The 23,845-nt window shown below is 38.3% G+C and overlaps 1 protein-coding gene across 3 annotated transcripts in view; it reads left to right on the top strand.

Annotated features, from left to right (window-relative positions):
* Positions 1 to 342: 342 nt before the first annotated feature.
* The window catches only part of Cadm2 (cell adhesion molecule 2), a 912,354-nt gene continuing 888,851 nt past the window's right edge, over positions 343 to 23,845 (top strand). For 2 of the 3 annotated variants that reach the window (XM_034515864.2, XM_034515863.2), the window contains exon 1: positions 411 to 1,091. In XM_034515864.2, coding sequence (XP_034371755.1) covers positions 1,031 to 1,091 — 61 coding nt within the window. In that variant the 5' untranslated portion in view covers positions 411 to 1,030. Of the gene's footprint in view, positions 1,092 to 23,845 lie in introns of all 3 variants that reach the window. The other variant, XM_034515865.2, reaches the window with a different exon arrangement.

The following is a 23,845-nucleotide window of genomic DNA, read 5'->3' as shown; positions in this document are numbered from 1 at the left end:
TTCCAGAACCTGGGGATGTGGGATGGGGTGGTGCTGGGGGCGGTGGGGGTGGATACAGCTAACCCCGCCCTCTCGCCGTAGCGATTGGCTGAATTCTTCTCCAGGGCTCAGAACCTGTTCCTGAATAGGGCTGTCTTCCCAGCAAGTTAGCACGTGGCCACTTCTAAGGAGGTGATGCCAGTCCTGAGTGCGTGAAAGGGGGCTTCAGAGCTTCCTGCCCGAAGGGTCCTTGAGAAGCCTGTTTGTTTTTCCCGGCGCTTGTCTCCTCCCACCCTTCTCTGTCATTGGCCCGGTGTGGTGGGTGGGTGTGTTCCCATTGGTCAGGGGGCGGGGTCTATCCCTGGCCAGGGTAGGGGCGGGGCCTTCGCCGCGCTGAGCTTGCCCTTGTGTCTGGTGCTCGCTAGAGCTGCTGCTGCCGCCGCCGCCGCCGCCGCCTCCGTCGCCGCCGCCGCCGCCACTGCTGCTGCAGCCGGAGCATCCGGGAGCCGCCGCCGCTGCTGCCACCGCTACTAAGCGCTGCTACCACTGCTGCCGCCTCTTCTCCCAGGACTCTGACACCCGAGAAGGAGCGGCGGTGCTGCCAGCTTGCTGCCCCTGTCCCCCACCCCTCCCTTCCGTGACCTCCCCACTCCTTGCAGCCCTCGCCTTGCACCTTCCCCGACACCCCGGCATCTCTGCATCACCTGCCTGAGCAGCCTCCGAGCGGGCTCTGGGACTTGCCGCGAGCTCCGAAAGGAAGGCAAGCTCCAAAGCGGTGCCCGGCAGATCGGTTGTCGGGGCTGCACCACCAGCAGCAGAAGGAGAAGAAACTATTTAGCCCACCGAAACCCCATTCTGCGGGTGCTCTGCCACTGCCGCTTTTGCTGCCGGCAACCAGCTTCCGCGCGGGTTCGAACACCGCAGCGGAGGTATCGTGGGTCCGGCGGGATCCGGGAGGACGACACCAGCGGAGCCTTTGCACTGTGTGGTTCGCTCAACCAGCACCTCCTTGCCCCCACGATCCTTCCCCAGACCCTTAAAAGAAGGGACCATGATTTGGAAACGCAGCGCGGTTCTCCGCTTCTACAGTGTCTGCGGGCTCCTGTTACAAGGTAATCCCCGCCCCGCTGTGGGGAGCAACGCTTCACGCCCATTCCCCATCCTCCCCATTCCACCCCGTATTTCCACTCTCCCCTGGCAATCCCCCAGTGCCCGGCGGTTTCCAGTCCCTCCCCCTCCGCCCCGGTGCTGCAGGGGGCAGTGGCAGTTTGCACCAGCCGTAGCTTCTCCAGCGCTGGCTCAGCCCAGCTCTGGTAGCGTAGCAGGCAGCTCCTTACGCGGCACCTTTCGCCTTTTCATTCACCTGAGCTGCCTTCATTCCACCCCACTCGATCCCCGCCAGCATCCCCCTCCCACTCCCGGTGGCTGGCAACTTGTGCCTGTCTCCACATTCCATTCTCCCATTCTCCCACCCACCCTCGCCAGCCACCTCCCACATCACGCTCTTAAGCGACCCTTTCCACCTCTTGTCATCTCTTTAACCTCCTCCCCTTTTAGGGTCGTCTTTCCTCTTTCCCTTCTTCCCACCAGCATCTCATCCATGTGTCTTTAAAAAAGTGTGTGAGAGCCTGGAAGCGAGCTACCGCGACGGCAAGAACAGCAGCAGCGGCGGCACCCTGTGCATTGCAATAACATCCCGGGGGGGGGGGGGGGGGGGGAGTTGTGAGACGTGTCATTCACCTAGGAAGAGAAGGGAGACTCTGTCTGGTCTAGAGAGAGGAGAGCGAGCTAGGGAAAGAGGAAAGAGAGAGAGGAGAGAGAGAGAGAGAGAGAGAGAGAGAGAGAGAGAGAGAGAGAGAGAGAGAGAGAGAGAGAGAGAGAGAGAGAGAGAATATGAATGAAACAAGAAATTTAAAACGGAGTGAAGGGACAATTTAAAAGACATAAATCCACTTTATCAACACATCGACTTTTTATTATCCAGTCTGCGCGATTTGCATTTTTTTTTCTTTTTGAACCAAAGAAATGCATGCTCTCTGGCAGCTACTTGACTGGTTTGGATTTTCTCCCAGAACCTCTACCTGTCTATCTATCTCTGTCTGCCGCTTCTTTCCGTAATTAATATCATCCTTTCAACGTGAAATGTAAAAACCCCTGCGTCTGCAATGGAGGGAAAACCACACAAAACAGTTATGCAAATCACTGGTCCTGATGCAAGGCAGCTAGGGGATTTGGGTTCATTTCTCCCCAGACCTCCTCTTTTGGAGGATGGAGGGGGTAGGATGCATGGAAAAGGAAGAAGAAGCTAAATTTGAAATAAATGGCTAGGCGTGAGTTGGAGTGTATGGGAGAAGGCACTTTGGGGTGGTGGAGGAGGCACAAGAGGCGTGCATGTGCAGGACCGAAAGGCGGAAGAGCGTTGCTTTGAAGAGTAGCACTAGGACGCAGCGTGAATGAGAGAAAAGGGAAGGATGAATGCGAGACGATGGTCGATACGTTTTTTTTTTTTTTTTATTTTATTTTTTTTTAAACTGGGTGTCTCTTTTCTTGATAAATCTTTGTCCACCTCTAACTCTTCTGCCATTCATTGGCATTTGTGAGAAAGATTAGTTGATCAAATTTATTTGTCTCTGGGTAGAAGGAATGTGAAAGTAAGACACATGTAGACCCTCCGGGCGATCCAAATCCAAACATTTTTTTTTTTTTAATTTTTTACAGGATTTAAATGAGGTCAATGAACCATCTTTCAGCAAGTTCTTGGAATGTAGCCTCTTTCTTGCCGTCTTCTGGGGGGGTACATATTGGGACAGTATTTTATTTGTGCATATTTTATGAATGTGAGTGAAGTAATGGGCAGGAAATTACTGAATCAATTAACTAACCATGTACAGATGTTTCCTTGACTATATCGTGGAGATTTTTAAATGTGTTTTACATGGGATATAAATTTAAAATGTCATGTGCCAAGAAAGCAGAGAGTGCGTCTTCCCGGCTCACACCTCCTGCTCCCTTTTCTCAGCGCTCACTCCCCCACCCTGGTACTAGTACCCAGGTGGCTGAAGCTTTACTGGGATTTCTAATCCTGAGGAGAAAACATCCTCTCAGAGTCCCTAGTTCACCTCTCAGTAACTTGAATTTCTCAGCTGTTTTCTCCCTCTTCCTTCCCTCTGTGCGTGCATGCCTGCCTGTGTGGTGTGTGTGTGTGTGTGTGTGTGTGTGTGTGTGTGTGTGTGTGTGTGTGTGTATGTTCGCGGGAGCGCGCCGGCACGCGCATCCCACGCCGCACGCCGGCGCCTGCTTACACGGGCTAAGGGGAAGAGAGATATGGGGGAAATCAGTTAATTTGGTGATTGCGGTGGAAATCCGGCAGGGCTGGATGTGTTTTTCTCTGCCGGTCTCAGTGTTTTGGCACTGTCTGATCATTGCCCACGCGGCTGGGCTGGTCCGAGGAGATTATTATAGAGCTTGTGCTCACGCACTGCACTTGGGGGTCGCCTCCAGGCTCCTTCAACACATCTCTGTGAATTGTCTATTCAGTGCACTGAAAAGAACTGTCTGCTTGTGTCTCTCTCTCTCTCTCTCTCTCTCTCTCTCTCTCTCTCTCTCTCTCTCTCTCTCTCTCTCTCTCTCTCTCCCTCCCGCATTTAAACACACACACACACACACACACACACACACACACACACACACACGGATGGAGGAGCTAGCTCCTGGGGAGGATTCACACTTTTTTAACCCAGAAAGGAGAGATTCCATCATAGGCATTGGGCTCCTATTGAGTATGTAAACCAGTGACTGAGACACAGCTGCTTTTCCCAACAGACAAGGGGAGATGGGGCTGGGAAGAGGTGTGAGTTTGGCAGGGAAAATGTACCACTGCAGCAGCAGCAGCAGCAATCCCAGGTTCCAGTAAGTAAGTAAGTAAGTAAGTAAGTAAGTAAGTAAGTATCCTCTACAGCAGCCAGGAGCCAGGGAATGAGCATCAGTTCCATGATGTCTCATGAACATCTTAGTCCATATTAAAGAGGATTAAAAAGAAGAGAAAGGGGGAGAGAGTGCAAACACACTTGAGTTATCTTCTCTTCATGGCTGCCTCCCATTTATCAAACATTGGCTTCTCCAGACCCATCATACTTTGTTGATGTTGTCAGTTCTTCCTCAAACAAATTGCTCACGCCTGCCTTTTCTTCCTTTGGGCTGTAAACACTGCTTTCAGGTTCTGATTTATGTTTTCCCACCAGCCTACTGTTTGATTAGGTCTTGGCTGGCCTGGGCAAAGGCAGGCTTTATTTCCTGAACAGGGATTAAACACACCGCAGGTCTTTCCATGTACAGGGAAGGAAAGTTATGGGGGAATCTAGTGAAGAGCTGATGCTGGAGAGATGGGTGTCTGCCCGTCTGCTCCTAGTTATGACTAGGCAAAGACTCCAGTCACTAAGTCTGCAGCTTCTTATTTTCTAGCGCTGGAAGCAATTTGGTAGCATTGAGTCACTTACTGCTAATCAATTTCGATATTTCTTAAAATATTATCTCTGGTTTTGCAGTAAGTACCACACAAAAGAGACTTTTAAAAGCATTTCTTCTCTGTGCTTCAGTGTTTTAACTCTCTGTTTTATACTGTCACTATTTTCTTTTCTTTTTTAACATTTTCTCAAAACAAAGTTACGATTTCATTTCTCATTATGAGGAAGAGTAAGCCAATAGTTAGAACCAAATCATGTTAAAATTAAGCCGGGGTTATTGCAGGGGTGGCTTTCCTAGTGATCTTCAAAATCACTTTAATTTATATCCAATGTGTCCATTCAAAACAAATAGATGGAAAATAAATATGTTATAATCAGTGTTTGTTTCTGAACAAAATATAACTTGGAAAATTTAAAAAAAATAATGAGATTCAGCTTTAAGGTTCCAACTGTTTTCTTAATGTATATCAAGGAAGGCAGAAAATCAAGAGGAAAAGAAGCACAGTAAGCTGAAGAATAAGAAGTGCAAGTGCACTTGCTCAACCCCTGTAACTAAAAGCTCCTTGGGCCCTGAAATAGATGCTGCTTAGCTCACCTTTCTTAAAACCACATCACTTCCCTTCCCATGCATGAAGAGGCACTGCTGAGATGAAGCGGGTCCTGTGCACATAGAAAAGAAGCCTAGAAAGAAAGAAAAACAGAACAGACATGTGCAGGGACATCTGATTTCCCTGAATCTCTCTCTCTCTCTCTCCTCCCTCTACCTCTCCTTCTCCCTCTCCCTCTCCCTCTCTTTCAATTAATCTTACAGAAAAAAAGTGTAACACAAATAAAAGGGTTTCATAGTTTTTCATAAGGTATTTTCAGTAATAATTTGCTGTACTTACTAATAAATACCTGCAGATTAACACTAGGGTAAATATACATATTACATCCTGCTTTGTACACGTTAGTGTCGTGAACCTCACCAGACATCTTATAGAAAATGCACTGTATGTTGAATAACTTTGCCATCACAATAATGCTTCCCAAATCTCTTACCTCTTTTAAATGTACCCAGGTAACGCCAGTCCCGTCAAGGATATTTCTTAGGATCAGTGAAGCTAGAATACCATGCACTCACTTCTCCCTTTCTTGATAACAGACACTTTAGAAAGAAGTGTCTATAGGTGAGAGCCATAGTCTGACTAGGTGAAGTAGCTGTCTATCCTAAAGAGCAGCAGTTAAGAAAAATCTTCCGCAAAGGATTCTGGGTTTCTTGGCTGATTTTGTCTCATGATGAGGAAGGTTCTTTCAATTCCTGTTTCCTATTTCTGCAACTACTATATTGCTGGAAGGTGTAATAAGGCATGGATAAGCAGCATCATCGAAGATCCAAGGACTGATTCCCTGTCCTCCACCAGTGGTTCTGAAACTTTAAAACTGCCTCCTCTGCAATGAAACTGTGAGATCGAATCATTTTTCTTAAAGAAACAAATTACTTAAATCACTTCAAGGGTAAAATTTAAGTTATAAGTTGGTGGATGACATCCTAATTATATATGTTATAGTGGCCCAGAATAAGCATTGCTTGTTGTCACTTTCCCCTTTAAAATAGGAAGGCTACTAGTAGGATACACTCTGATAGAGAACAGATGAATCACTTAATCCCTGAGGATGAAGAAATAGTGTAATATAGATTTTCACATAATAATAATAATAATAATAATAATAATAATTATTATTATTATTATTATTATTATTATTTTAGTTTTCTGACTTATGTCCTGAAAATTTATTGAGAAAGTCTTGCTTCGATGCATTTTGTTTCATGAAACAATTTGGGAAAGTCAGTCCTTCTGTACTGGTGACTGAGTAGGTTGAAGAAACAGGTGAAACCAACCACAAAACCAAAACCGAGTACCAAAATCCCCAAATGAAGTAGAAGACTGTTGCCAAATTGATAGCTATATTTTAATTTACTCTTTTTTTTTTTTGCTCTAGGGACCAAGGGCTAATTTAACGTATACTTCTGTGCAATTTTTATCCTTTGCTTAGTAAATATATAATAAATCAAAAGACATTGAACAATGTGTATTTTCCAGGCATCCTGGGTCATGTTTATATCTGTTTTATAATATAGCAACACACATGCCTTATTACATATATGAAAAAAATTTGGTATTTTGTAGGTCTAAATTTGTTTCTAAAACAGTTGTGTCTTAAAGAAAACTTAAATGTAAGCAATTATGGATATTTATGTGCATATGTACTCTTCTACGAATTCAATTTAACTAATTATTCTCAATATCCTTCCCCACCCAGTTAGTTACTTTTATTTTTCAAGATTAAAAATCCCTGATAATTTATGTCAGACTAGATCATAAACTCATTCTTTGACCAAAAACAAAACAAAACACAACCCAAAAACCTTATGATTTAAATTTACTTGTTTAACCTAAAAAAATTTAAAATGACAAGTTCAAGTTTATTGGCAATATTTTCTTTGAAAATGTCAAGGTTTTGGAGTATGCTTCTTGAAGAACTCAAAAGGCATGTTCCCTAAACTCCTACTCTGAAGAGGTAGTGAGGATTACCCTGAAGCTGGAGACACTGAAGCCCCCTGCTGTGTGATGATGCTAATGACATCTTAGGTTTTATGTGTTCAGCAGCAGCAGCAGACAAACACAGGAAAGCAGTCATGTGGCAGGAGAGGGAGATGAGAAGTATTTTTCTAGCTTATGGCAGACATGAACAAACCTTTAACCCTGTAAGACCTGAACTATTCCAGAGCATGTTATCACACCATCTCATAGCAAAACAAAAGAGAAAGCAGGTTATGTTCAAAGATTCAAAAAGAACTCCTAGTAAGATTATGTATCTTTTCATTAAGTCCTGGTGAACATTTGACTTTCTTGGAAACCATCAGGCTTGTGGGTCAATTTAATGAAGACGAATAGTGAAGTTAAAGTAGGAATCCCACACTTCACATGTGCCTCACTGACAGAGAAGTGTTCTGGGTAAGGACTTATTCTCTCAGGTTCTGTCTTTCTATCGTGATTTCTATCCTACACAAAACAGCCTTTGATTTTTGTTTGTTTCCCTGTTGTTTTATTTTTGTTTTTATTTTTACCTATTTATTTTTAGGAGAAACAGGAATTAACCTTTTCATCTGTGTTCAGATAAGTTGGTGCCAATACGTGGCATATGTTTTTACGAGTCCTCATTATTGAATGTTGGTTTCCTGTAGGAACAGTCGTCAAATGAGTGCCTAAAAATAGTGAGATCTAAGCAACTACTGTTATTTTCAGCACACCATGAAATCCTAGCAGATAACAGTCAGGAATGTGATTCTGCTTGAATCCCATTTGCTACAGAACAAAAACATTTGACATATTGTGCATATTGATTTTTATCCAAGAAGTGAGCTCACAAGCTCCTCTTAATGTGTTTGATGGGCTTTCTTAAGGAGATATAACATTACTTTCCTCTCAGAAAAGGTATTCTGTTTGAACATTATGCAACTAAATAGTCTTCTTAATTAGATGTGAATTAAGTCAAAAATAAGTCAAGAATTTATTGAGAATTGAAAATAATCATCAGTTACCTTGCCATGTATGCTCATACATGTTCAAACTGAAAATATACCATTATGTTTAAGAATAAAGGTCAACCTTGTTAGGTTTTTAAATAATGAAAATCTGTAATAATAATCAGATTTACGAGAAAAAGACGAGTTAACTTTCTTCTTAGTATTTATTTCTTCTCTTTTAATGGATATGTTTTCTTCACCACTTATAAGAAGAAATTCTTCCACTGAAAACAACCAAATTTCAAATTTGGAAACTTGCTATAGAGTTGAGAATTTATTCTGGATCTTTGTGCTTTCAAGAGTAAATCACTGAAACTGGCTCCTGCCTGACTAGATGAAAGAAGTTATCAGATCTTCCTTAGATAGAGTTGGTTATTCATTATTCACAGTATACTTTAGAGGTCTGAAGTAAATATTAAGACAGTCCTTATTCACCATTGGGATAACTCTCAGTGAGCAAACAGATTTGACTCAAGTATTTAAATTATTTTCTACCCGTTTCAATACTTCAGAGGAAGACTGTGTCTAGTTTTAGCTGGGGATTATTTACAAAATAAAAATAAGCATTCTTTTGCTTTTAGAAATACTAAAATATGTGATAAAGCAGTGCCAATGATTTTGGGTTATAGGGAAAGACAGGGCCCTTTAGAGGCTGAATTGAGTCCCTAATGATGAATCAATCAATCTATCAATCTATCTATCTATCTATCTATCTATCTATCTATCTATCTATCTGATGCATTCATTGCTTATTCTTGGGAACAGAATGGGGAAGCACCATTCCTGACAACTATGTACTGTGAAGCACGCGGTCCTTTATTGAATCTATATAATTTAGAAAACCAATTAATTTCTTCTTGCAATGAAATATTTTTGGTGTCTGGGATAGACTTGTCTATGTTTAAAACTGTAGGTGCCTTGGTAGTGCTTATTTAAACATCCAAGTCTGGAATATTCAGTGTGTAAAATATACTTGTATTTTCTTGGTAATTTTATCTTTTATTTCAGCTTGCCCCTTATTTTTCTTCCTATAGGAAGTGTCCAAGATACCTCTACTTTATGTTCAGTTTTATACTTAACATATCCTGTCCTCTAATCTGCACATATAAACTCACACTGAAATGAATAATCATAAATTATAAATCAGAATATATACATTAAATAAATGAATAATACATATGTATATACCTATATATACATAGGTATGTATGTGTGTGTGTGTATTTAAAATCAAATAAGAATGTGCACAAAATTTAAGTGCCACTCCTTTGCTACTGCTTTCTATTTTATTTGTTGAAGTTTGAATGCTAATTCAGCTTGCTTTGTGCTCTCCAGGAATATAATAACCCCTTTCCATTACCATCCTACCGACCTGGAATAATGCACATTAAAAGAAATTAATGAAGGATGCTGAATCCTTAAATGAGAGAGGTCTTTTGTAAAATGGTAGTTTCTGAAGATATGCACGTAATGGACTTTTCTCAACCACCAAAGGGCAGATCTCAATGCTTTGCAGTTATCATTGCATTTTTAAAACGAGTTCTACCGCTTTCGTCTAGTAATATAAAGGGGGGGGGAGAAAAAGAGGAGGAAAGGAATGTGAGTCAAGCAGCCAAAACTACACAGCACTGCCTGGCAAAGCTGACTAAATTAGCATATGCTAGGCTGAGTATTTCCCTCTGTTGTTACATAATCCCTTTCTAATAGGAAATCAGTTCTCATACTTAACCCTTTTGGAAAGATGAGAATTCTCTCACTGTTATATTTTTGGCTTTGCTTAGTTTATTTTCTCACAAACTGTGTAAATCATCAATCGAAGGGCTTTTATATCAAGCCACCACCCCCCTTTTTATTCACCCAGTCTCCTGTACACAAATGTTCCATTCTGTGTTCAACTTCAGAATTCCAGGAGCAGCATTTCCATAGCTTTTTCTCTGAGAGGATCTAATTAGCATCTGAGTCTCCCTTTACTCGTGTGCAGCTTTCTTTAGAAAATACATTAGTTCTATGAGGTTTCCCTGAGGATTCATAATACTCTAGTTTGTTACATGTACTCTGATATTCAGTGTGCCTTAATTATGCACTTGGCCTCATTTCAAAGCCTTCCCAGGGATCATATGGGATAGAACAGGGGTCTAGCTGTAAGTTCACTGTCACTTATGAATGTGTAGGTGGTATTCAGAGGAGGACGATTCTGGGGGCAAATATATATCTATGGAACCAATATAGCAAGCTGTTATATTCTGCATTTGACAGTGCCTCTGCCAGGGCAGAAATGAATTTACCATTGTGATACATAGCACAGTATCTGTTGTTTCCAAGTAATTCTTTGGTCTAGGAATGAAAGAAAATAATAATAGAATGTGTATTGTTTAATTGGAATAAGGGACTGTTCATTTTACCCCCCCTCCAGAAAAAGAGAATAAAAAATTGTTCCTATGTCAATAATCGGCTCCCTAACTAGCCCATTAACACATTTTGCTGTGGTGGGGTCCTGATGTTTTGCTGGTTATCGTGTGAGGCTATAGATTTTTAGATAGCATTAATTGCCTGCAATCTTTATGGACTGTCAAATGTCAGTGCAATGCCAAAATTGAGACATGATATTTTCTGGTTTTTATTTGCACTCGAGTGAAACACTGTGTGCATTTAATGAGAGAAGAGGGTTTTAAAATATTTTTTTTCTAAATCTTTTTAAAGTGACCTTATTTGTGGATGGAACATTAGAATTGGCTTGCTTAATGCATGCTATCATTCATAGGAACAGATTGCTTGCATTACCTGATATTCAAAGTGCTTTAATATTAATTTTATTCTATTACTTACATGTATTCCCATGCCTTATATGTGCCATAAAAGACACTGGATTAATCTATAACTATGATGTTTTAAAATTTATACTTAGACCATGAAAACTTGTTCTATACTGACACATTAACCATTTAAGTGAAAAGATCATTTTGTTGTTTTATATTTACATATTTTAAAGCCATTTGCAGCTTAATAATTATAGACACTGCCCAGTACCTACAGGGCTTGTCTGATGTGTTTGCTTTGATAGACAAAAGAATGCCATTTGCCCTTTATTACTTATTATGAGCATTTATGTCTTTCTAGTTCTTGAAAGATCCAAACTTTTTATTTTGTCCAGCGTATGACCTATATAACCCATTCACATGTTTTCAAAAACGAATTTAGAAGGTTATGTACTTAAGTCTCCTCTAGCGTCCATCAACCTCCAGAGTGCAAGGAAGACACTGCAGTCTTCCTTTTAATCCAAGTTTAGCTTAGTCGGTCTGTATTTTTTAAAAACTAGTTTCATTCCATTGATTGGTTAGCTGCCTTTCAATATGTTTAACTTTGAAACGATTCTCTAATATGATCCAGAAATTTAGGTATTTATAACTGCCAACATGCCGATAGCTTCTTCTAAATAGAATAAACATTTTATTAGAAAGAAATATTAAGAACCGTAAAGAATTCTAAGAGCCAATGTACTCGACAAAACTGTAGATTCACATTGTTTTCAGATCTGGCAGTCAGTTTAAATTTGTATTGCATACATTCCTCTCAAGCTCTAAGTCTTTCTGACTTCTTTGGGGTAAACACATCCTTTTTTTATTTTATTTATTTTATTTTTTTTTTATTTTTGTACTTCCTACAGATTTCCACTCCCAGTTCCCCAAGTGTTCCTGATGATGAGTCTGTTTAAACACATGCACCTCTCCTTATCAGTCTCCTAATAGCTTTCATTTCCAGATAAATGTATCAACAAGGAGGAATTAAAAACTGACCTTGATCCAAGAGATTATGAATACACTGACCTGCTTTTGTTATTGCCAAGCTACGGAGTAGGCATTCTCTGATTAGTCCCTAAAGTAGGAGGGTGGGGATTTAGGTGCATTCTCAGCCTGCAGAGCTGCTATACAGAATTGTACAAAATATTGTTGTTGTTTTTAAATGCTTAGTCATGCTTCTGTAGGTGTGAGTGATGACGCATCTGATGTGTTTCTCTTTTAACATTTGAATAGCAGAGGAAAATAGGATAGGAATATTAACTGCTTCTGGAAAGAATTTTAAATATAGTCATGAGACCCCAAGAGGAGAGAAAAAAAAAGGCTCTAAGATTTGCAGTGACTACATTTCAATGTGAAGTGGTTTAAGAATGCTTTTCATAAAAGTCCCAGCGACACGTGGCTTTTCTTCACAGACATTTTCCTCTTTCTTTGCATTTAAAAAAAAATTTTAATTTCCCTGGTGTATTTTAAGGTTTTTTTTTTTTTTTGTCTGTTTTCATGACTCAGTGTTTGAAAATAAGTTATTAACTAAGTTAATTTAATATTTACCAGAGGCCAGATGCTAAAACGATTCCACCACACTCTTGGAGAAATATCCATTTGTTAAATAAATGCTCTAAGTAGACTCAAGTGGCTCAGTTTACTAAATATTCTTGCCACTTTGTGGAACTGATATTAACAGTTGTGTTCTTCCAACGATTTCACTAGTACTACAGCTTTATTTTTATTAAAGTGAACCAAAGAAGAAAAACCTCCATTTCTAATGTACAATGGATTTGGCGAGTCCTGATTCACTCTCCAGACATGCAGGAAGAGAAGAAATTTTTGGTTGATTACATTACTCATTTACAAAAAGTATTTTGATATGTTACTGACTTGTGTTTGTTAAGACAATATCCATGGTATTGGTAAACATGATAATTGCAGTAGAATTTTCCTTAAAGAGAGGTCTTTGTTTAAGTAAAACCCATACCAGATAATTTCCTGTCTGCTTGTTTATTTTTTATTTTACTATAGATATATTACAGATTAGGTAATATTAATGATGTTTTAATGCTATCGTTTATTTCATTTATATGTAATAGTTAAGACAGAGGCATGAAAGCATGCAGTTTATTGTTTTGGAAGTCTTATAGAAGTGACAAATGAGTTTAATTTTAAAATTTGTCTCATTTTACCCAATTTTTAGGTTAACCTTAGACAGACTCTCATTAATCCAGAACGCATCATATTGAAGGAAATGCTAACATAAATAGACCTGTAGTAGTGCATGTGTTTAGTGTGTGTGGGCAGACCAAAGAGACTTGTGCTTTGTAAAAAAAGAGAGAGATCAGGATATGTTTTGGTAGAGGCACAGTATGGTGAGGTGTGAAGTGTTGTGGTTTATAAAAAAGAAAAAGAAGCCAGGGATATGTTTGGTGGAAGCACAGTATGGTGTGGGAGAAGGGGGTGCCTCTGTGGGCCCATGCTGAGGCATCCTTTTCCCCTGAAATACAAACCACATCCAGGTGTAGTGTAGAAGAGAGTTTACTTAGGCAGAGGAGTTAAGAAGGGAGGAGAGAGAGAGAGAAAGAGAGAGAGAGAGAGAGAGAGAGAGAGAGAGAGAGAGAGAGAGAGAGAGAGAGAGAGAGAGAAGAAGAAGAGGAGAGAAAGAGGGAGGCAGAGAGACAGACAGAGGGAAGGAGGGAGATGAGAGGAGAGAGGGAGAGAGAGGGAGAGAGGGCGAGAGGGCGAGGGAGGGAGAGAGAAAGGAGAAAAGGGAGAGAGAGAGGGAGAGAGAGAGGGAGAGAGAAAGAAAGAGGAAGAGGCAGAGGCAGAGGCAGAGGGAGAGGGAGAGGGAGAGGGAGAGGGAGAGAGAGAGAGAGAGAGAGAGAGAGAGAGAGAGAGAGAGAGAGAGAAGAGGAGAGGAGAGAAAGAGGGAGGCAGAGAGACAGAGGGAAGGAGGGAGATGCGAGGAGAGAGAGCGAGAGAGAGGGAGAGGGAGAGAGAGAGAGAGAGAGAGAGAGAGAGAGAGAGAGAGAGAGAGAGAGAGAGAGAGAGAGAGGTGAGTCAGGCAGCTCCTTTTATAGTAAGCCTGGCCTACCTGACAGTTGCCAGGTAACTGTGGGGCGGAGCCTAGAAGGAATGCTAACAAGACTTTCTTCTAAATAATAGCCTTACTGTCTGATAAGATAGTTTTTCCTCTGAGGACCTCCTCACCCAGTGGTCCTTTGATAATGTGACTGTTTGACAGACAAATGAGGTTGTAATGCATCGGACTCATCCTTGATGGGGATGAGAGCTGCACAGGCTGCTGGACAGCAGCGTCCCTGAGGTGGAAGTGCTGGTGGCTGGTATGGAGCCTCAGTTTCTCAGTGAAAATTGTTTATTTTGCAGAAGATATGTAGTAACTGTATTATTGTAAGGCTCAGAATTCGGGAACTTCCCTGAAACAGAAACACATTGTGGGGTTTTTGTAGGATTCGGCTCTCTTTCCCCTATCTTAGCAGCCTTCAGTCAGTGACCCTTCTTTCATCTTTGTTTTTGTCTCTGTAGACTTAGATGTTGGAATGACTATTCTTTGGTGCATGATTGGAACTGTAGAGATGGGGGACTGGATCTTTCTTACTACTTAAAGTCACTCTACAGCACAAAATAAAATTTATCTGCCTTTTTTTTAAATTAAAAAAAAAAAAACCTTCTGTGTGCCAATCATTATTCTGAGATTAAATGTTATATTCAGAAATGTGTGTCAATATAAGTTGTAGGGCTTTTTCATTCTCTATTTGTACATTTTGTCAATTAATTTTGTAGCCCGAGTTGAAGCTGAACATACCTCTCTCTTATTAAATTATGTATGCAGCACATTCCCAAAGTTAAGAATTTTATTAGTGGAAAGATAGCTCAGCTGAGGCTGAGTACCCGAGCAAGTGCTGCTCTTGCACAAGACTTACATCTGGTTCCCAGCACTCACGACCTTCTCTAACTTCAGTTCCCATGGACCTCACACCCTCTTGTGTTTTCCTCAGGCATCAGACAGGCACATAGCACACATACATTCAGTCAGACACCGACTTGTGTGCAGTTTCGGAAAGGTTAAGATTTCTTTATCTCTTAATTCTTTTTGTTACTAGAATTAATCTGAGTACCAATTTGTGCTTTGAGTGTAGTATCCCTTTTTATTGACTCAATGTTCATCTGGTGTAAAAAAAAATTGTATAAAAATGTTACTAACCTTTGCTTTTCTTAAGCATAATTTATCCGTCGGCTGTTTAAATCCTGGGCATATGGTAGAACAAGGTTGAGACAGTCTCTGTCCTTATGTAGCTTTCAGTCTATGGAAAACACAATAAAATATCAAGGGATGTAACACGTTTTATTTTTTTGAGAGTTAAAAATAAAAATTCTCTTCGTATTGCAGTATCTTTTCAAAAGTAACTGAATGTGGCCATATCAGCTAGGTGTTGAAATCAATGATTTATCAACAATGGTATAAAATTCACTGGGCTTTTAAGGTTTCTTTATTTAAGGCTGAATTAAAGATTTCATTTCTTCCAGCCCTTTATCCTGAAAACACTCTATGGTGCCAGTTTCTTTCTTTCTTTCTTTCTTTCTTTCTTTCTTTCTTTCTTTCTTTCTTTCTTTCTTTCTTTCTTTCTTTCCACAACTTGAAAGAAGCTGACAAGTGAACAAGAAATATTCAAGCATGCTCCATTCTAACTGATTTGTTCAAGAGGATGATGCATTTAATATCATAAAGGCACAGCAGGGCAGAATAGCAGATGACCGGGTCAGAGGAGAGAATGTGGGTTGGGGGGAGGTCTGTGAGGAAGGGATCTATGTAACAAGGAGCAATATTTAGATCCTCAGAGATGGTGTTCTGCTTGAGCAGTTCTGATGTTATCAGCCACTGTCCTTTAAGAAGATGTTGCGCCTCAGGGAACACATGTTTAAAGTGCTTTATCTAGAAACAATGCTCCTTGTTTGTGTCTCGTGTGTGTGTGTGTGTGTGTGTGTGTGTGTTTGTATGTATATACAGACATATATGTCTATATGTCTATATGTATATATGTCTATATATGTCTATACATCAGCTCTTGCTTACATTATGAAATGTGCCTAATTACAACCTGCACTTCTACAGCATGGCTTTTTGAGTCTGCCGATGAAACATCATTCTTGAAACCTACTTTCCTGCAGACTCGCCCCTGAACTTAACCGAAATCTGAGCCACACAGAGAACAAAGCTACGGAGGATATGAACATGCCATTTAAGAACTTCAAAATAAATTCTCATAATAATTTAAAAACTATAGAAGAGAAAACATATAGCCACAAGGACAAACTAAAAATATTCTTGATATTGTATTACTTCTTTCAACACTGACCTCCAATAACTTGAAAAGAGGAATGACATCATAGTTCTAAGAGAGTATGTGTTGCTTCTCAGTATTATTTTTTACTGCCTGGTGCTAAGCTTGGAACAGACAATATACATATAATAGATAAAGTCACAGCATTCTATTTTTCTTGCTATATACTTGAGACATTGTACTGGTAGTGGCCTAGCATATATTTAGGGACGTATTTATTTGGATTACATACAACAGTAAAGTGCACAGTTAGAAAAAACTGCAGCTTACCCATTATCTTTAATTTTACCTTCTTTTTTTTATTTCATAAGAAACTTTAAAATTAAAGCAATTTAAGTAAATGCTGTGTTGCAGGTGATAATTTTCTGGAGTGTAGTTTCATACCAAATGATTTATTTTGAATGTGTGTTCGGTTTTAGAGAGTAAGTGAGTGATGCATACCTGGAAACTTTTGTAGAGGGAACTAGGCGGTGCTGCAGTTTTGTCAGCCTCCTGTCTCCTGGGTTTGTTAAACACTCTGCTGCAGGAAGTGTTAAGACACAGCTTCGGTCTCATGTTCACATATTTTCTCCTAATTGGGCAAGTGCACACTGCTATTAGATCTTTGTTCCCAGACATATTTCGCAACATAGAGCCATTCTTTCTAAACAGAAAGATATAGCACACTTCAGAACTTTTTTCATGTCTTTAATATTTAAGATATACTAAATTTTGAGATCATCCAGGCTTTATGTTTCTATGTCTTTTTAAAACCGTATACTTGGTCTTTTATTTTTCAAAACCCTTAGAATTATTTGAATTGGAATTTAAAGTGCTGACATTTCATATACTTTTACACACACACACACACACACAGAGGCACACATGTGCACATGCACACACACACAGCCCATATTGAAATCCCACTGTCCCATACTTTCTTGTTATAAATAACACCTTCTTTCAGATACTATGACATTTCTGGAATTCAAATAAAGCTTAGATTGTATTATAGTTTTTCTGTTGAAAGGTATCCTGTTTTTTTTTTTTTTCTTTTTTCATAAGAAACTCTGAGTTAAGTACAAACTACAAAATGCCAATGATTTTGTAATATTGTTCATGAAGAGTTTATAATCTAAACACTCAACAATGAAACTTTGGTTGTGAGATGATGATGTTATCTGAGGGCTTGTAGTGTGCTGCTGTGTAGAATCATTTCAATAGAGCCGGGACATTTTATCTGCTTTAAAAAATATAATTACTCTTATTGCTTTTAAGAACACAAAACAAAAGAATTACCTCAACAAATAGTGAGTGTTATGTAGACGTCTCTGCATTCTATCCTGCTATCCATACTCTTTATCAGTGGAACACAAATTCACTATGTAGCATTTGAAAAAAGTGGCTCGCAGTGATTCTATTTTATGGTATAAAAAAATAATTTGTGGGATGCGCATTTTCCTACTGTGACAACAGTAAGTGAATATTCATTAGACCTTGGGGCCAATGGCATTTCTAAATGAAATGAAATCACAATATTTGAAGAGTCCAGATTGAGGAAACTTCAGGAATTTGATTATTTCCTCATGAAAACGCTGTCTTTTTCTACAGAATGAAGATTGACCTAGAAAGAGTTAAATATTGCTTATGACATATTTCCAAAAACAGAAATAAGTAAATACAGTATTTTTATTATTCAAAATAAAAATTATGTTTTGGATAATGATATTTTCATTAAAGTATTTTCTAGTTTTTAAATATAATAATTATGAGAAAGATAATATCAAATGGAAACTTTAAAGATAGTTATAGATTTTTCAACTCAAAATACTTATAAAACAGAGAGAAAGGAGAGTTATATGAGAGGGTTTCAAGAAAGAAAAAGAAAGTGGGACCTGAAAAATTTATATTATAATCTTCCAAAATAAAAGAAATGATATACAAAGCAAAAATAAAATGATGCTTAATATCAGAACTTTTACACATATTTTGGGAGATGACTTTTTTTCCAGAGATACTATTGTCTACAGAGTATAAAAAACTTTATACTTAGTACAATTGACTATATATTTAGTTTGTAGAAAGCTTCATAAGACTAATGCAAAAGCCAGTGCACATTAAGTACCTTCTCTTTAAATCAATAAAGTTGCTGAAAATTTTCCAAGTGAATATATTGAAATTTACTTTTGGTTGAGATGAAGATTCTTTTTATTCATTTGTTTTCTGAAGTACTATAAAGCTTATGAATTATCCCATGATTTTTTTTTTTATAATTTGGAGGTAAAATTAGATGGAAGAACTAATATGTTTTTCCTTGGATTCAAGGCTATAGCATATCATGGCAAAACTCAGGAGATTAAGGAAGCATTACAGAGAGTCCTGGAGAGGAGGAGATCAATGGGATTGTGAGGAAGACAAGTCCTGATGATGCGGTGGTGATGAATATGATGGACAAGCATCCCACCTTTGCCCACAGATGTCAACACAAAACTCATTATACTGTATACTGTCAATATATACTGATACAGGCTTGACACACTTTTCATCATTTCTTACGATCAGCCTTTATTTCTTGGAGACGTTTTATTAGAATAAGAAGAGGAATTTGTATAGCTATTTTCCATGATGGTCAGTCTTTGACAATATGGCATAACCATTTAGTGTGCACGATCAATGACAGAAAGCAGATGGCCCTGGTATGTCATTTTCGTTTTCCAAAGGCTACTACAGAAACTTCTCCAAAAGCTTCTTTTCATCTTTCTTTGTTTCATCGATGATAAAAGATTCATGTCTCATGGATCAAAAGGTGTTTTCCCTTTAAAAAGCAGACAAAAAATAAACAAAAATGCAAAAACTAAAAAGACAAAGCAACAATAAGTAGAAAATTTCTGGCAATCCAGCTAGAGAAAAGACTGATGGTAATTAAGACTATAAAAGCAAGAATATCACTGGATAGACATAGATATTTGGTATCCTTTTTGTATATTTTTATTACTATGACATAAAATTCTTCTAGGAAGATTCGAAATATAATTAAATTCCACATCCTCAGATCAACGTCTAATGAACTCAATGTCCTCTGACATTATGGCCTCAGTGTTAACGATGAAAATGATTTAGTTAGAACTCAGTAGAAATTTGGGATTCTCTTTCATTTTCAACATCCGGTACCCAAGAAGATCATTGCTAACAAAGAATCTTATGACCATCAACACATAAGTGTAAGTGAACTTAAACAAACACATGTGAAATGAAGCCATGATTATCTGTCAAAAAAATATCTTACCCCAAACTTTACATATACTCACATGCAGTGTACATGAATGTGGACATTTTCTAACTATATTTTCACTGGTTGCTTTTGACTGGGCAGAATCTAAATGGTCTCCAAATGAAGGTATATGGTACACAGGCCCTGATACTTTTTCCAAGTGACTCACCGAAGAGACTTACTCTGTATTTTACAAATGGTTTTACATGCTAAGATGTATAACTAGAAATATCTACCTAATTAGAACTCTTCTTAAAATCAGGAAAATAGTTTTATTTCACTGATTTGTTTCCACAAGATAATGACATCCAAACAAAACAAACTTTACTGAAGCAGTTTCTGCATGTACTTCTTAATGTGTCACTTGCCAGGCATTTAAAAGGGAACACTGCCTAGGAGCAGTTAAAGAATCCTGAAATTTCAAAAGAACATGACATTTGGAGAAACATCCTTCCTTATCCAAAAGTATAAGTAAAAGATTGTCAACAAAGGATGTGATGAAGAAAGTTGGGGAGGAAAGAAGGATGAAAGGAAGGAAAGAAGGGAGGGAGAGAGAGAGTTTATTTATTTATTTATTTATTTATTTATTTAAGTTGTATAGCTTAAATGTTAGATGTGCAACAAACATTAAGAAAGGAGGACAGTTGCTATTGGAGAGACAGCTCAGTGTTAGGAGAAATGACTGCATTTTCAAGGGACCCAGGCTCGACTCCCAGTACTCACTCCGTGGCTAACAACCATCTGGAACTCCAGTTCCAAGTGATCTGACACCCTGTACTGGCTACCGCATGTGCCTGGAGCACAGACATACATGTAGGCCAAAACTCAAACTCAAGAAATTACAAAAGAAAAGGAAAATGAAACAAGTAGGCTATCTGTATTGATCTAAACATGAAAAGATATGCTAACTTAAAATGGCCTCTTTCTTGTTTTTGCATTGGATGATTATCAGAAATTACAGGTATACATTATTTTCTCTTGCTAACTTTGTACATTTTCTGCTTTTTCTTGACCTATTATCAGGCACTACAAAGTCAGAGATCACTTAAGTTTTTCTGAAAGCTTAAGTAGTTGATGGGTTGATTCTCTTTGCTTGTTTACTTTTTAAGGAATAATCTTTTGAGAAAGTGCACATAGCGACTAGAAATAAAGTTAATCGTATTTCAGAGCCCCTAGTTAGCATTAACTACTACTGGTTACAATATTAGATGTGTTGCAATGCCTCATGTTCCATTAGGATTTTTTTCTTTTAGAATATTTGCTTTGATGCTCATTATGTATGAATTAAAGCATAATACCACCTTGCTCATCATTTTAAAAATGGAAAATCTAGAACTAAGGAGTTTATTTAGTGAAACATAAGGATGCTTCTCTTCCTTTTTGTTTAATTCATCACTGCTAGTAGTTTAGCATATATACACCTTGCTCACACATACAGGCTTTATAAAAGAAATGAAGCTGAGGCAACAGAATTGTAGCTGAATTAAGTGGGAACATTTTATGCCAAGGCTCGTAGTAGGCTATGTGGCAAAGTCTATAAAAGAAATATGTTTTTGCACAATTGGATGAAAGTTTAAAATGAACTCTATGGAACTTTGGACTTCAACGTGATCTCATTTCAACTCTATTTAAATCTTATGTTAGAGGCTGCACAGCGTAAATGTGAAGTACAAGCACAAGGCATCAAGAATGAATGTGTTGCTGCTGACTTTGCCGGTGGCAGTCTCCATCAAGGGGATGCTCTCTAGGGGTCAGGTGCTCCAAGGGTTTAGGCTTGGATCCTCTCCAAACATCCTTTTCAGCCTGAAGACTGCCTCTATTTGAGCAGCTAAATCAATATAAGTGGAAGTACTTGGTGAAGGTGAGATATGATGATGTCTTTGCCGTTAAGTGGGACGTATTAATTAGACCAAGGTTTTGTGAATTTATGACACACATATATAATATGAATATGTAATGTTTATTAGAGTCTGAAGATAAAAAATGTTTTAAGTGTTTTAAATTTTTTTGTACATATATGAAATCATAAACAGGCTTATTTTTAGATAAGCATATATCAATAAATATTGTATGCAATTCTTTGTTTATAGCATATGAGTAAATGTTTATGCTTTTTCTGTATCTTTTAATTTTTATCCTGTTTTCTATAAAAGAGCTATGATACAGGCATACCTTTGAAGAAGTTCTCATCTAGTAAAACATTTTTCTAAGAAACCTCTAAATTTTCAGAAAATAAGTTTAAGCTTAAAGAAACTGGTTTATGCCAGGAGACACCAGTAAGGGAGGCTCATTTTAAACCATTCTTTATAAAATAATTTATCAAGATTCTAAACAAAGACAATATTCTTAAACTATTCAAAGAATCCTTTATATTTTTATTAAGAAATTATTTCCATACTGTCTTATTACATATTTAAGTGGAATGCAGTAAGATGTCTCTTGCTGTCTAAAGGAGATAGACTTATACTCTTATTTCATGGCTTAAAGGTGGACCCACTTCAAGATCAAATAGGGGAGCTCAATGGCCTCAAATCATGATGTAGCTCCTTTGAAACTGTACTGTTTGTAAGAAATCCAAAATCTCACGTTAACCAAGCATTTATTTTATCTTTTTTCTTTTAAAAAAGTGAAATTGTTATTATTTCCATTCTGAGTATAACATTAAATAAAGGTTCTATTGACTAATTTAGAGGAGATTTCATAATAACCCTAATCATAATTGCACAATAAAGTAAAACTCCATTACAGAGCAAGGCGAATGCCCAGTGATTGTTGGTTATGGAGGTCAGCCCTCAACCTAATTCACTGACAAGCCCAGATGCTAGGCTAAGCTGCCAAACACAGAGGCTTTCCACTCTGCCAGAAAGTCAGCTGCAGCTGCAGGGAACGCTCTTTTCTTTCCTCCCCTTCCCTGCTTCTTGCTGTTAAGCCTGTGGCTTTTACAATTGCTGCAGAGAAGATAGAATTGGGAAGTGTAATTCAGGACGTTGATCACCTTACTCACTCTCTTAGTGGGTTTCAAACCAATTTATTAGGAACAACAAAACATAAACAGATAAGAGTGGATATACCCATGTTAAAAAATCTTCTCGGTCATGTTTTGGAGAGTAACATGGTTAGATTTTCTTTCAGTTTCACATTGTATCTTCCTCATATGAAGAGTTTCTGGTGAAGTAATAATAACAGCAATAGTAGATCACTTAAAGATTCTGTTCTTACATAATACCATTTTCTGTATTTGTAGAAGCAAAAGCAGAGATATTGGGTGCAGAGGGCAGTGCTGGATGTCCCCCTGTAAAATCCAGCAGGCCTGGCCTTAGACAATACTTTTCTGTGCAGTATTGAGCAAGTGATTTTTCCTTTTCTTATGTGAAGTTATTTTACCTGACAAATGACAACTCTGGTATTTATCTCATGGGGCTATGTAGTTATCAAGGGAAATGATGCCCGTTCAATAAATAATAGAAAATATGAAGACATTTTAGAAAATTAATGAATCCAATATTTTGTATAAAATCCTCAGGATTTTGGCTGCAGATTGTTCAGTGATGTTTTTTGCATTTTATATTTAAAAGAGCATTCTTGGAGTTAAAAGAAAAACTAATGTAACCACAGGAAAAATATAAAAGAATACTAACAATATATGCTTTAATTTCAAAGTTTGTTTGAGGTCAAGGTGCTAAAGAAGGACGTGGCACAGAAGGATGAAGGTGAGGAATCTTAATGTATATTATTGTTAGAAAATATTTAAATATATACTGGCAGAAAAAGCTCAATAACTTGCATTTTGAACACCCTTCAGCTATACAGATACTGAAGAGTGTGTCTGCATTCACTCTAAAAAGAATTTCTTCATTTTTCCTTTCCTCTTTTTTCCCTCTTCAACCTTTTCTTCTCTGAAAGTAAACCTTCAGCTTCCTCGTCCATAGTATTTCATTGTTGACATTAGTAGCAGTATTTCTGGAGTCATCTGACTTTGATGCAGATGAGTTCCAGAAATGAAATGAGATCTGGCATCTACGCAGTAGTGAACAATTGTACAGAAATATTTGTTTCTGCAAAGGGTTAAGAAACACCTGTAGTCCTGTAATGCCAGCATCAATGCAGACCTGCACTCCAAGCATCAATGACAATTATAGTTTAATGAAAGGCATCAATTAAGCAGTATGAAAATCTTTGCTTATATTTCTTTATTCTCTTGTTATACATGAGCTACACATACACACCACATTGTGTCATCAAATAATATAATCCATTCTTCACATGGCCAGCCTAGCATCTTGCAGTTGGTATGTTTTTATATTGGAGATATTAAATTGACTGTGGTGAAACGGCATAATGTGTGAATTTGTTGTTTCTTCTGACGTCATACTGGAGGGACAGGTTTTTAGGGAAATAGTAGCTCACTTTAGGATTCTTCATAGGATAGGTAC

Source organism: Arvicanthis niloticus, chromosome 12 (genome assembly GCF_011762505.2).
Source record: "Arvicanthis niloticus isolate mArvNil1 chromosome 12, mArvNil1.pat.X, whole genome shotgun sequence".
NCBI classification, from domain to species: Eukaryota; Metazoa; Chordata; class Mammalia; order Rodentia; family Muridae; genus Arvicanthis; species Arvicanthis niloticus.
This window is presented reverse-complemented; position numbering and strand designations above follow the sequence as displayed.